A 13994-nucleotide genomic window follows, 5' to 3' on the forward strand; every position below is an offset into this window, starting at 1 on the left:
CCTTCTTTTTTTCTGGTTGAAGGCATGTCAAAAGCTAGACGATATATAGGGGATAATAAGATAAGAACATGTCATAGAGTAACTTTATGCATGTAGGCCCGAGCGTCTAGCTTGTAATGTTTATGTATCAGCAACTATGATGCTTTAAAATAAGCTGATAAGGGCATATAAGTGGTGAAATGGAAATAGTAAATCGGATGACCCTAATGAAATGTTGTTGCATGGTCTCGTTAATAGATTTGGAATGGTTATGAATTTGCAGTGTTTGTATATTAAAAATGGTATCATCAGGTGGATTTCATTGAAACAATTTGCTAATTAATTTCTATTTTATGGTTTCAGTAATGGATCTGGAATGGATTCTAGTTTATATTGATTTTTTGATATTAATATTGCTTTATTAGGTGGATTTCATTAAAATAATATAATTATTGTAAGAGGGTTTTTGTATGGAAAATGATTTTAAAAGATATATGTATTGTCTATATTTTGTAGCCCTAATGAAGTCTCTAGGAAGAGACAAAACGTGTTGGCTACATTTCATGGATACTATATGACAAAAGAACTATATGAATAAAGAACTCTGAAGAAAGATTTTTTCAAAATAAATTTGACTGCAGTCTGCGCATTATTTGATTTGAGCTCTTCGGAATGTACAAACATTTTAGTAAAAGAACAGATAGTGAGCACTGATCATGTTGTTAAAATAATCAGGATAAATGTTCACCCTCAACCCCTCCAATAATCATAGGACACTTTCCCATGCACCTGTAGTATGCTGCCCCAGTCTTTCAGCAGACTGGTGACAATCACAAATTCTTATTTCCCAGACATAGCTGGTGTCCTGAGACTCTGTAGGTGTGTTAAACTGTGAACTATTTTGAGGTTTTACTCCTCAGGATTAGAGCAGGCAATCACTCCTTGAGAAACTCTTCAATGAATAAGCCTTCCGCCCTTTCTGGGTCTCCATCCACCCAGATACTCTTGCATCATCAGTATCCCTCCATGTCTTCGAGCTTCCCCCTGGGAAACAACCTTTACAACGCAGTCATCACATCTGACCACTTTTACAACGCAGTCATTACATCGCAACATCCTTTACATCCCATGTCATTACAATGCAGTCATTACATCGCATGTCACTACAACGCATGTCATTACAACGCATGTCACTACAATGCAGGCATTACATCACAAGTCATTACAACGCATAGTACCCTAACACTATCCAACACTTACCCTACTGTTGAACTCACTGGAGTTAAAATAGTAATTTTTACCCCTACACTTATCCAACACTTACTCTACTATTGCACTCACTGGAGTTAGAATAGTAATTTTTACCCCTACACTATCAAACACTTACCTTAAATACGATGTAATGGTATGCAATGTAATGGTATGTGTTGTAATGGTATAATGAGATGTAAGGGAATGTGTTGTAAAGGTTGTTTCTAAAAATGCAATGTAATTGCAAGCAATGTAAAAGAATACGTTGTAAAGAATTCTGCGATGCAAAAACTGTGTTGTAAAGGCATGCATTGTAAAGGCATGCGTTGTAATGTCATACATTCCTTCCCCTTTACGGCTGCCATTGCTTGCTCATGTTTGAGTATGTGAGTATTGCTGTGTGCCACAACGGTATTAAGATGAGTGTCTGCAGAGAGACTGCAGATTCCGTCTCTAACAACCTTTTGGCCAATTTCTTGTGATCAGCCCAAAGGAGACCCGCATTCTGGCCCACAGATTCTATCTTGAGTTCCAGGGCTGATTGTGTGCCCTTTATGGCAGCCAAAATTGCCTACATATGGAACTTCAGTCCCTGGTTTCTAGACTCCAATGGTACAGGAATCCCGACCCCCATGGTGGATACCACCAAGGAGGGTTACCTTGGGGGCTTTGTCTTGACCATCCGTTCATCTTGTGCATCTCCACCCAAAAATATGGTTTCAGTGGACCTCCTCCGCCCCAGGGGGAGGAAAAGACAGGGATACCTCCAAGAGTGCAGCTACCACAACTCACCCAGGGCCCTCCACTGCAGCTGCCCGCAATGCCTCCTAAAGAGCCAGATACCCAGCACTCTTGTTAGCATGGGCCAGGGGCAGCTAAGACCCCGAGCAAGACTGCTGCCTTGCCCCCAGGCACAGGAGCACCAAAACTGTCCCCACCAACCCTGGTTCTTAACTTTCTGAGATCTGGTGGGACTGGTCTAAATTCTGGATGTTCCATTGAAAGGTAGATAAGCAATGCCCAGATGTTGTGAAGTTTTGATTTCTTTTCTGGTATGCTTATAAGAGAATTTCTCTTGCTCATTTTTAATTTGGTCTGTGTAATTGAAACTGTTACATTGGCTACCAGAGTCTTTTCTATACCGATGTATATTGTGCTTTGTTGGTATATGATAGGAAATGAATCTGATCCTGGGCTTCTGCTGTTCCAATACAAAAATGCACTTTCAGATGTACTGAACCAGGGTTTCAGTCTGTGTGATAATGTATCAGATTTGCAGCATTTTTAGGCTTGGATCGGTTTGTGGCCTTCTACAAGCAAGCTGAGGAGTGCTACTCTGATATCAACAAAGGAAGATCCCAACTTCTTGAGTGTTCGAATTTGGACTGAAGTACATGATTTTGTTCTTAATATCTATTCAACTATTACGCCATTGCTCTCAAGAATTTGTTCCTCTTAATAAGGAAATAGAAATAAGTCAATGGTAGGCCTGTACAAGATGGTGTGCCATTGATTTCGTAGGAGTGGAGCAATGATTGAGTCCCCTTTTCATCCAGTGACTATGCCAGGATTCAGAGAGAAGTATATTATGATTGCATATGGGTAATTTATTATTGGGGTTATCAATAATGGATTCACAATTGAATACTTCACTCCCCATTCATTATGTAGGCAATAGAGGGTGTGTGTGCATGATGGATACAATTATGGTATCAATGTATATGTCTGAAAATGCCTTGAGAATTTTGGAAATGAAGATGTATTGTTATTAGTAGACTGTACAACATCATTTCACTAGGTCAATACACAGGGACCATCACAAAACTCATGAGAAGACTCCAGAAGGTACAGAACTCAGCAACCAGACTGATTCTCAGCCTGCCCAGACATACCTATACCACCCAGCATGTAGGGAGCCCCCACTGGCTCCCGGCCCATAAGTGGTGGCAATTCAAGTAACATGCCTACAGAGCCCTTCTTGACCAAGGACCAGCATACAAGAACCACCCCTTCAACTTCCACCAACCATGCCAAAACCTATGCTCTGCCTCCCTCGCCCAGACACCACACATCCACTGTAGCCACAGCAGAGGCTGCTCCTTCTGCCACCTCACCCCAAGTCCAGCAACGCCCTTGCCCTCAATCAATCAATCAATCAATCAATCAATCAATCAATCAGGGTTAGTAAAGCACAACTACCCAACTCTGAGGGTCTCAAGGAGCGGAGGGGTTGGCTCAGTTGAGTGCTGGGTTCATCCAAACATCCAGGTCTTGAGGTTCTTCCTGAACTGGAACAGTGTGGGGGCTTGCTGGAGGTGCAGTGGGAGGTCGTTCCAGGCCTTGGCTGTGATGTAGGAGGACCTTCCTCCAATTCTGGTCCTGTAGTTGCTTGCGACATGGCTAGAGAGAGGTCAGCTGATTGGAGGTGTCTTTTGGCTGTGTGGAATGAGACAATACACAAAAGATCCCTATACCTGGGACAGTTAGTATGGTCTATCTATTTGACATGAGTGCACACTCCTCTGGTTGTTTTTTACAAAATGCCAGAGCAAACCCCCTTTTCTTCTTCACGGTGAGGTGTGTGTTCTCTAATGTCTTACTGTCCCCCGTAATTTACTGTTCCAGTGTAAAATTACAAGGTAGCTCTCAACTCAACCTGTCCAAAGATGTCTACCCTCTCTCTGGCAGTACATCCACCCACACTTAAACAGATATGCAAAAAATGAAAAAATGTGTGGTGGAAAGGAAGGCACCTCACGGGCGAACAACCCTCGGGGATCTTGGCAGATGTTACCAATTCTGTGCCCCTTTCTCATCATCGGTTGCCATTCCAATTCCAGAAAAAAACAAATATAATACAACACATAAACTGAAATACGTGCAGAAAGGTGCTAGACAGAGAGTTTACAACAATAACTCACTAGTGTGACCAACATATAAGAGTGATATAAAATCATCAGACACACCCACTCAATCACTTTATTCTTCGTATTAGTGTGTACTGGTGAATTAAAACGGCTGGTAGCTTAATCTTGCATACCAATACCTGATACCGACATGTTTCACTGCCCCAATGCTTTCGGCAGATTCATCAGGGTATTCAACACTCGGTCACTGCACCAATTTTCAACATCTTTGTTGGACACTTTTGAGTTGAGAAACACACCCAATAAAAAACATCAGAGACTAATCCTGTGACCAATCTGAATATCTTATTCTCCAAAGTATTCATAACTATTGCGAGGATAATTACCCCAGATCAGCACTGTCATCTCATACCGGCTGATCGAGCCACTATCCAAACATTACTTTGTCGGTTGATATATCAATCTGTGAAAGGGAAAATATAACGAAGTGAAAATCAAGGAGTAAGTGCTTTGAGCCTCTAGTTGTATCCTTCATACAAAAACCTAGGGAGAACAACGAGGTATTGTCCAGTGCTAATATGTAAATTTGATCACACGCGGCTTCTCTATGGGCCTGCCACTCAACTAGCCCCCAATCATATAATTACACAGAATATTTCTCGTGTCAATCGGTTAGGAAGGGGGGTACTACGACAGGTTCCAAGTGCCTGCGCCGAGGTTTTGCAGCAACTGCTGGTAACGGTGCCACTTACTTCAAACACTCGGAGTCCATACTCAGCGCGTATGTCTTACGCCCCTGACCCCTCTCCTCACCGTACACAATGGTTAACCGGACCATCAATCATCCCAGGAACGCTATGCGCTCGCTGTCGTTTGTATTTAAGCCTGATCTTCATTACAAAATGACCGGGGATGTCCGGTCACGTGGTATCCCGAGCATGCTCAGAAGAGTTTGCTCGCGAGCCCAATGGAGGCGCCATCTTTGAGTGGTGCCGCTGTTGAAGTTAGTTACTAAGAAGGCAATATTATTCACAAAGGGCTATAGTTTCAGGTGTAAAGTGAGCGCCAAGATTTAGACCGACTACGGCTATTAACTTCATATTAGTTCTGAAGCCTCAATTATATTAGACACGAAAACGCTTTTGAAGATACCATTCTTTTCTGAATTGTTTTTAGAATTGTTCTATCTGAAGAGCGTGGGCAGCATTCAAATCTCGGGGACTATGAACGCACCGTTATGTTATGTATAGTGTGGTTTTACATGGTACATTAAGTAATACATGGGTCCGGTCACGTGGTATCCCGAGCATGCTCAGAAGAGTTTGCTCGCGAGCCCAATGGAGGCGCCATCTTTGAGTGGTGCCTCTATTGAAGTTAGTTACTTAGAAGGCAATATTATTCACAAACGGCTATCGTTTCAGGTGTAAAATGAGCGCCAAGATTTAGACCGACTGCGGCTATCAACTTCATATTAGTTATGAAGCCTCGATTATATTAGACACGAAAAGGCTTTTAAAGATACCAAAATATAATATAATCGTGTCTAATATAATCGAGGCTTCATAACTAATATGAAGTTGATAGCCGCAGTCGGTCTAAATCTTGGCGCTCATTTTACACCTGAAACGATAGCCCTTTGTGAATAATATTGCCTTCTAAGTAACTAACTTCAATAGTGGCACCACTCAAAGATGGCGCCTCCATTGGGCTCACGAGCAAACTCTTCTGAGCATGCTCGGGATACCACGTGACCGGACCCATGTATTACTTAATGTACCATGTAAAACCACACTATACATAACATAACGGTGCGTTCATAGTCCCCGAGATTTGAATGCTGCACACGCTCTTCAGATAGAACAATTCTAAAAACAATTCAGAAAAGAATGTTATCTTCAAAAGCGTTTTCGTGTCTAATATAATTGAGGCTTCATAACTAATATGAAGTTGATAGCCGTAGTCAGTCTAAATCTTGGCGCTCACTTTACACCTGAAACGATAGCCCTTTGTGAATAATATTGCCTTCTCAGTAACTAACTTCAACAGCTGCACCACTCAAAGATGGTGCCTCCATTGGGCTCGCGAGCAAACTCTTCTGAGCATGCTCGGGATACCACGTGACCGGACATCCCCGGTCATGTTGTAATGAAGATCAGGCTTAAATACAAACGACAGCGAGCGCATAGCGTTCCTGGGATGATTGATGGTCCGGTTAACCATTGTGTACGGTGAGGAGAGGGGTCAGGGGCGTAAGACATACGCGCTGAGTATGGACTCCGAGTGTTTGAAGTAAGTGGCACCGTTACCAGCAGTTGCTGCAAAACCTCGGCGCAGGCACTTGGAACCTGTCGTAATACCCCCCTTCCTAACCGATTGACACGAGAAATATTCTGTGTAATTATATGATTGGGGGCTAGTTGAGTGGCAGGCCCATAGAGAAGCCGCGTGTGATCGAATTTACATATTAGCGCTGGACAATACCTCGTTGTTCTCCCTAGGTTTTTGTATGAAGGATACAACTAGAGGCTCAAAGCACTTACTCCTTGATTTTCACTTCGTTATATTTTCCCTTTCACAGATTGATATATCAATCGACAAAGTAATGTTTGGATAGTGGCTCGATCAGCCGGTATGGGATGACAGGGCTGATCTGGGGTAATTATCCTCGCAATAGTTATGAATACTTTGGAGAATAAGATATTCAGATTGGTCACAGGATTAGTCTCTGATGTTTTTTATTGGGTGTATTTCTCAACTCAATAGTGTCCAACAAAGATGTTGAAAATTGGTGCAGTGACCGAGTGTTGAATACCCTGATGAATCTGCCGAAAGCATTGGGGCAGTGAAACATGTCGGTATCAGGTATTGGTATGCAAGATTAAGCTACCAGCCGTTTTAATTCACCAGTACACACTAATACGAAGAATAAAGTGATTGAGTGGGTGTGTCTGATGATTTTATATCACTCTTATATGATGGTCACACTAGTGAGTTATTCTTGTAAACTCTCTGTGTAGCACCTTTCTGCACGTATTTCAGTTTATGTGTTGTATTATATTTGTTTTTTTCTGGAATTGGAATGGCAACCGATGATGAGAAAGGGGCACAGAATTGGTAACATCTGCCAAGATCCCCGAGGGTTGTTCGCCCGTGAGGTGCCTTCCTTTCCACCACACATTTTTTTCATTTTTTGCATATCTGTTTAAGTGTGGGTGGATGTACTGCCAGAGAGAGGGCAGACATCTTTGGACAGGTTGAGTTGAGAGCTACCTTGTAATTTTACACTGGAACAGTAAATTACGTGGGACAGTAAGACATTAGAGAACACACACCTCACCGTGAAGAAGGAAAGGGGGTTTTCTCTGGTATTTTGTAAAAATACAACCAGAGGAGTGTGCACTCATGTCAAATAGATAGACCATACTAACTGTCCCAGGTATAGGGATCTTTTTGTGGATTGACTGATCAGAGTGGAGGGCGATCCCGTATATACCTTTCCGCTCCCTCTTGGCTCCTCTTTGTTTTTGCATGTGTGGAATAAGAAGCGGTTATTCAGGTATGTTGGTCCGGCGTTGTGCAGGGACTAGTATGCGTGGATGAGGAGCTTGAAGGTAATTCTTCTTTCAAATGGGAGCCAGTGGAGACCGCAGAGGAGTTGGGTGATGTGGCTGAGATGGGGGATGTCAAGGATCAGTCTGTCTGCGGCCTTCTGCATGGTCTGGTGTTTGCCATAGTCTAGTCTGCTACTGATGAGGGTGTGTGTGATGGCTTTCTGGATTTGGATGGGATCCATCTGAACGTCTTTTGAAGCATGCAGAGGGTGTTGAAGCAGGTAGAGGATACAGCGTTGATTTGGCTGTTCACTGTGAGGGATGGGTCCTGTATGTTGCTGAGGTTTCGTGCATGGTCCTTCAGGGTGGGGGGATTTCCTAGGGCGGTGGGCCACCAGGAGTCATCCCATGCAGAGGAGGTGGAACCCAGGATAAAGACTTCTGTTTCCTCTGAGTTGAGTTTCAGGCAGTTGTCCTTCATCCAGGTGGTGACAGCTTTCATCCCTTCTTGGCAGTTGTGTTTGATGATGTTGGGTTCATTGGTGAGGGTGAGGATAAGTTGGGTATTGTTGGTGTAAGTGATGATGTTGGGCCTTTGGATCCTGACAATGGTTGCAAGGGGGGCCATGTAGATGTTGAAGAGGGTGGAGCTGTGTGAGGAGTCCTGGACCACTCCACAGTTGGTCTCTGTCTGTTCCGAGCGGTACTGCGGGAGCCTAACTCACTGGGTTCTGCCAGTGAGGAATAAGCATTTCCAGTAGAGGGCCTTGTTGCGGATGTTGGCATTGTGGTGTCTTGTGGCTAGGGTGCTATGTGAGACTATGTTGAAAGCAGCCAAGAGATCCAGGAGGATGATGGCTGCCATTTTGCCCCAGTCTAGGAGGGAGCGGATGTCGTCGGTGGCGGTTAGTAGGCCTGTCTCAGTGCTGTGGTTGCTGTGGAATCCAGATTGGGAGAAGTCCAGGACATTGTTAGCATCAATTAAGTTTTCTAGCTAGGGGTTGACGCCCTTTTCGATGACTTTGGCTGCAAATGGATGCAAGGAGATAGGTCTGTTGCGTCGGCGGGGGGTTTCTTCAGGAGGGGGTTGACCTTGGAGTCCTTCCAGTCACCGGGGAGGAGGCGGTCTAGAGGGAGCAGTTGATAGTCTGATGTAGTTCAGGTGGGATTGCCATGATGACTCTGTGGAAGATGTGGGGTGATCAGGGGGCTGAGGATGCCCGGGAGAGGATACTTTTCATGGTCCTCAAGGTCTCTTTTGCCATGAGCGGGGTCCAATTGAGCAGGGTTTGTTGGGTGGCATTGCTTGGAGGGGTAGCAGGACCAGTGTGGAGGTCGTGTTTTTTTTTAAGTTGTCATGGTTCATCTTGATATTTAAGTGGAAGAAGCTACTGAGTCTGTGGCAGAGGTCTTGGGAGGGTGGGAGTATGTTGTTTTGCTGCAGGGTTTGGCAAATTCCCTGATGACGGAGAAGAGTTCTTTGGTATTTTGGGCATTGGTGAGGGTTTTGCCTTGGATAGATTTCTTCTTTCAGGATTTGATGAGATGATGGTGTGAGGGTCCCCCTCCAACTTCGAACATCACCCTCACTGACAGACAGTGGGAAGTGACCTGGCTTTACAACTAAGCCCTGCAACCCAGCACCTAGATACCCTCAGGGGTGATAAGCTGTTCTTTACAAATACCGATTGATTGAATGAATACAAACCACTGTGACAAAAGCTGGCATTTTGAGGATACATTTTTGATTTCTCTTTCTCATACAGATATGCCACATACATAATTATGTTAAGTTGTAATGTAAGAGTCATAAGCTGAAAAGTATACAACTGATTGAAAGAAGGGGTGTTTTGGCCTGCATCTCTTCAATCTCTGTTTTGCCAGTCTTGAATATTTGAGGTGTACAGTTGCCCATGCTGTGTATTTTGACAATTTGGTTCTGAAGGAGAAAGAGTTGAGTGGTCTGCAATGATTATTAGCACAGTTGTAGGTGTTTATGTTTGTTAAATTTAAAATAGGGTTTTGAAATATTTTACAGTTAAAAAAATAAATATGTACTATTTTTTATTTTTTATTTATTTTTCATTTATTTTTCATTCTTGTTTTGTCTTTGGTTGTAACTTATATTTAGATTTTGTGAATAAGAAAAAAGTAATCAAACTTACTCAAAATTATAAACTACACAAAAGTTTAAGTTACCCTTGTGAATCAAGTTCCACTTGTAAATTATGCAGTCTCTGTCTAGACAGAACACAGGACTCAATTTTAAGAAATTATTTTAGAGATTATAAAATCAGGGTGATGTTTGAGGCAATACAATTTCATGGGAATTGGTTAGTGACATGTTTAGTAAACTTTTTTAAAACAGTTACTAAGAGACTAAGGGCCATATTATCAAGAAAGGGCGATACATTATCGCCGCTTTTATTGGCAGGAAACTGCCGCTAATGCGGCGATAATGGGCTTGATAATATGCCCTTGTGAATTCCCATAGAAGCCCAGGATAACACCAGAACCTGGGCTTCTATGGGAATTCACAAGGGCATATTATCAAGCCGATTATAGCTGCTTTAGCGGCAGTTTCATGCCGATTAAAGCAACGATAATGTAACGCCCTTTCTTGATAATATGGCCCTAAAAACCTGAAGAATAACTACACATTTTGTTAAAGTTACCTTAAACTAATACATGGAAATTGTATCTGTTCTCCAAACATCTAATTAGGGATTTTATGGACAGTGAATATAGTATGGATTTAAGTTTTTAAAAATGCTTTTGTTGTGCTTTTTCTTAATTCTGTTTAGGTTTTTACTTAAATGCCATAACGATAACCAGAAAGATTGCACAAATCTTTCAAGCAGGCATAGTTAGCACTTAATATTCAGCAGAACTAAGACCAACTTTTTTTATTCATTGTTAGATTAAGAGCTCATTTTGTCATCTTTTGGCGAACACTTGATGGTGGGTGGCAACGGTATACTCTACATTTTCTTAAAGTCGAAATGGATCTGCAATCCCAAGTTCTGAAGTGTACCCTCCTACCACCCATCTTTTCTCTATGTAGTCAAGCCGCTGAGGGGAGTTTTTATTCCTTTTTTTTATAAAAACATAAATACACAATAAAGACACAAGTAAAGACATAGATGTCCAATTAGATCGGATGTTGCATTTGGATATAGATATTTTCAATAATCTGTTTTCAATGGTAAATGAATTATCTCATATGGCATGTGTAGATAAACACCTTGGAAGAATTCAAATGCATCTATACTTTTTATCATCTTTGCTGCAGGTCGGTTATTGGATCCATCACAAGTTAGAACCATGCTATGGCTTTTGGGTACTGAGAAAGATCAACGAATTTGGGGGCATATTATCAAGGCAGGCGATAAAATTTGCGCTGTTTTAGAGGCAGAAAACTGCAGCTAAAACGGCGATAATGGGCTTGATAATATGCTCTATGGAATTCCAATTGAAGCCCATGGTAAATGTGAAGGACATCTAACATGGGCTTCAATTCGAATTCCATGGAGCATATTATCAAGCCCGTTATTGCAGCTTTAGCGGCAGTTTTCTGCTGCTAAAACTGCGATAATTTTATCGCCTGTCTTGATAATATGCCCCTGGGTTTTGAAAATTGAAGCTCTGTAGCTGATTTGGTTTTACTCAACGTAAAAGTCAAACTACACATTCAAATAACTAGCAGATTACGGTGGAATATACTGTGCAATTAATAATGGTAGCGTAAATAAGAGTGACCTCTCCTCTATTTTGTTTTCATTCCACTCTTTACAACTAAAACATTTCACGTGGCACTGAATAAAACAGAATGGTATATACACAGAATGCAAACAAAAGTTGTCATGTATTAATAACTGCTGACCTGCACAGTTTCCTCTGTTGAAAAGTGGGATGTGTAACACTGTAGGGGCATTGGGACCTTTGAAAACGTAGCATCCAGAGGGTTCCTTTTCTTCATTCTTATTCACCTTGATATCTGGGAACGGAATATTGTTGGCTTTGCAGTAGTCAGCAGTTCGTTTGAGGGTCTAAAATGACAAAATTAGATATGTAGACATTCCAAGCAATTTCAGTGAGATAGTGAGACATATATAGGTGTGGTCATAGTTGTTTATTATCGCTTATGACTAAGCAACCATAATATGTAATATCACCAATTCTAAAGAGGCGGAGTAAAAACATGTATTTCTCAAGTTAAGGGATTGCTAAAATTAATGATGGGCTCTTTATTGCAAGAACATTTCTGCTTCACCTACCCAGAGTATAGCCATAACTCAGTCCTTCTCAGTCTGCCTCATTAACCACTCAAGCCCATCTGGTTTTCCTTTTGTTCTCCAGCTTACCAAAATGATATTTCTTTCCCTTTTCTTTCCCACCATAAACATGGCTTTGGATATCACTCCCAGCTCATTTTCCCCCTGTAGGTTGGCTATATTTACAAGGGGATAACGCCACCAGCACATCACCCTTCTTCATATTTACAAAGCGGCATTAAGCAAATTTTGAGACTTACCGCCACCTTGTAAATATGGCCCCTTTACACACACCACTTTGGGTGAATGGGACATGCAATGTGTGTTGCTGTGAGCGTTCCACCCCAACACCCATTCCTTTTTCATGCTTCCCCAGATTTACAAGTATGTGTAAATCTGAGGCAGTGCCAAAAACTAATGCCATGTAATAGGAGGTGTTAGAATGACGAAACAATGAGAAAAACATTTATTTCTCCTTGTTCTTGCTTTTTCTACGTGTGCAGCATTCTGGAGCACACATGGAAAGAGCAAAATGCCATTATTGGTTGATTATGTGCAGCAATTTGTCCGTTCCTGCATAAACAATCATTAAATAAATACGATTTAATACTGTTATATGTGCTGCATTCTGCAGAACACATAGAAGTAACAAACCTTCCTGCACATAAACAATCATTCCCTGCACAGCAGGCACCCTGGCGCTACTGTGCAAGTGTGCCTGCCTTTGCACTCTGCAGCTAATTTTTGCACCAGCAATAGCGAAAAACACGGCTGTGCCGTATTATTGTAAATGTGGTGCATCCCTGTGTTTTGGCAGTTGGAGCATGGCGCTGCCAAATTTGGCACAGATCTGCGCTCTGATATTGTCTTGTAAATATGCCCCTATACGTTCAGGGGCAAACTGTACTCAGAGTGATAACCAAAGCAATTGTTTTGCTTAATTCAATTGCTGATTTTTCATCCACTTAACTTTACCTGTGCCAATCGACATCATTTTCTTTCTAACATTTTTTATTATGTTTGAAACATAGGAGCTTGTGAACATTTACTACTTTCGTTCATTTTGCAATCTTACTACATTTAATTTTACCCCGTCTTTCTCTGGCGCAAACCAGAATGATGCCACACACCCTATCAACATCATAGTCCTCTTCCATCTTCTTGGCCAAGGAGTTGCATGTTTCCCAGAGTTTAACCTACTCAGTGAGTACTATTGCACAAAGGACCGCCATTACTCATTTGTAAACTAAATGCCACTGGTAGCAGCTAGCTCAAACTGCTTGCCATGCTTGTAGCTCACAAACTCCCCAGCACTGAATCTATACCATCTTCCTAACACTGAATCCAACCTAAGCTTAACTTGCATTTATACACAATAAATAATGCATAATGATTGGCACACATTTACTGACTACTCTCTCAATCACTTGATTCTCACACATTCTTAGCAGCAACCCGCCTGACATATCTGGCTCACACTTACCAGTCATTATATGCTACCTTCCCTGACCACCTTCTTAGCTGTTTATTCAAGTAATGTAGAAATATCTACCCTAGAATTTAACTTTAAAGATTTACAATATTTATTAGGTGGACACAATTTCAAACAAGAGCGCCTACAACTCATCTGGACATGCAGTCGAACTCTTAGATAATATAATTATCTGAAAGTGTCACAGTTTTGGATAGACTTACCCTGTTAACTGAATCTCCACATTAACTACTAAGACCCAAAAGAGACATGTGAGGGACTAAAAAGATAGGAGTATAATCGCAACAGTCCTCTTATTAATGTCTTATCCATCCCTCCTGAAGGCCACTTATGGGCCCACTCCATCGAATTGTTCATACACAGCACATCCTGGGGAGCCCCCAGAACAACAATGCTACCAATAATTTATTCAGCTAATTTCGTTGCTCCAATCATTCAGGAATGTGAACACGTATCATGTTGCTTTGTGTTCCACTTTTAACTTTGCAGGGAAGCCTAAAGAAGACGTGAACCTCCTCTTTCCCAACTAATGCTTGGTCCCCAGCATCTCCCTTCTGTGCCAGAGTGGATGGATGGAAAA

General features: G+C 41.9%; 1 protein-coding gene across 2 annotated transcripts in view; it reads right to left on the reverse strand.

Annotated features, from left to right (window-relative positions):
• LOC144755649 (cytosolic phospholipase A2 gamma-like) overlaps positions 1-13994 on the reverse strand; it is a 649811-nt gene that overhangs the window by 13120 nt on the left and 622697 nt on the right. For both annotated transcript variants that reach the window (XM_078644799.1, XM_078644800.1), the window contains one exon: positions 11532-11697. In XM_078644799.1, the coding sequence (XP_078500925.1) occupies positions 11532-11697 (166 nt within the window). The remainder of the gene's footprint in view (positions 1-11531; positions 11698-13994) is intronic.

This window comes from Lissotriton helveticus, chromosome 5_1, assembly GCF_964261635.1.
Source record: "Lissotriton helveticus chromosome 5_1, aLisHel1.1, whole genome shotgun sequence".
Classification (NCBI taxonomy): Eukaryota; Metazoa; Chordata; class Amphibia; order Caudata; family Salamandridae; genus Lissotriton; species Lissotriton helveticus.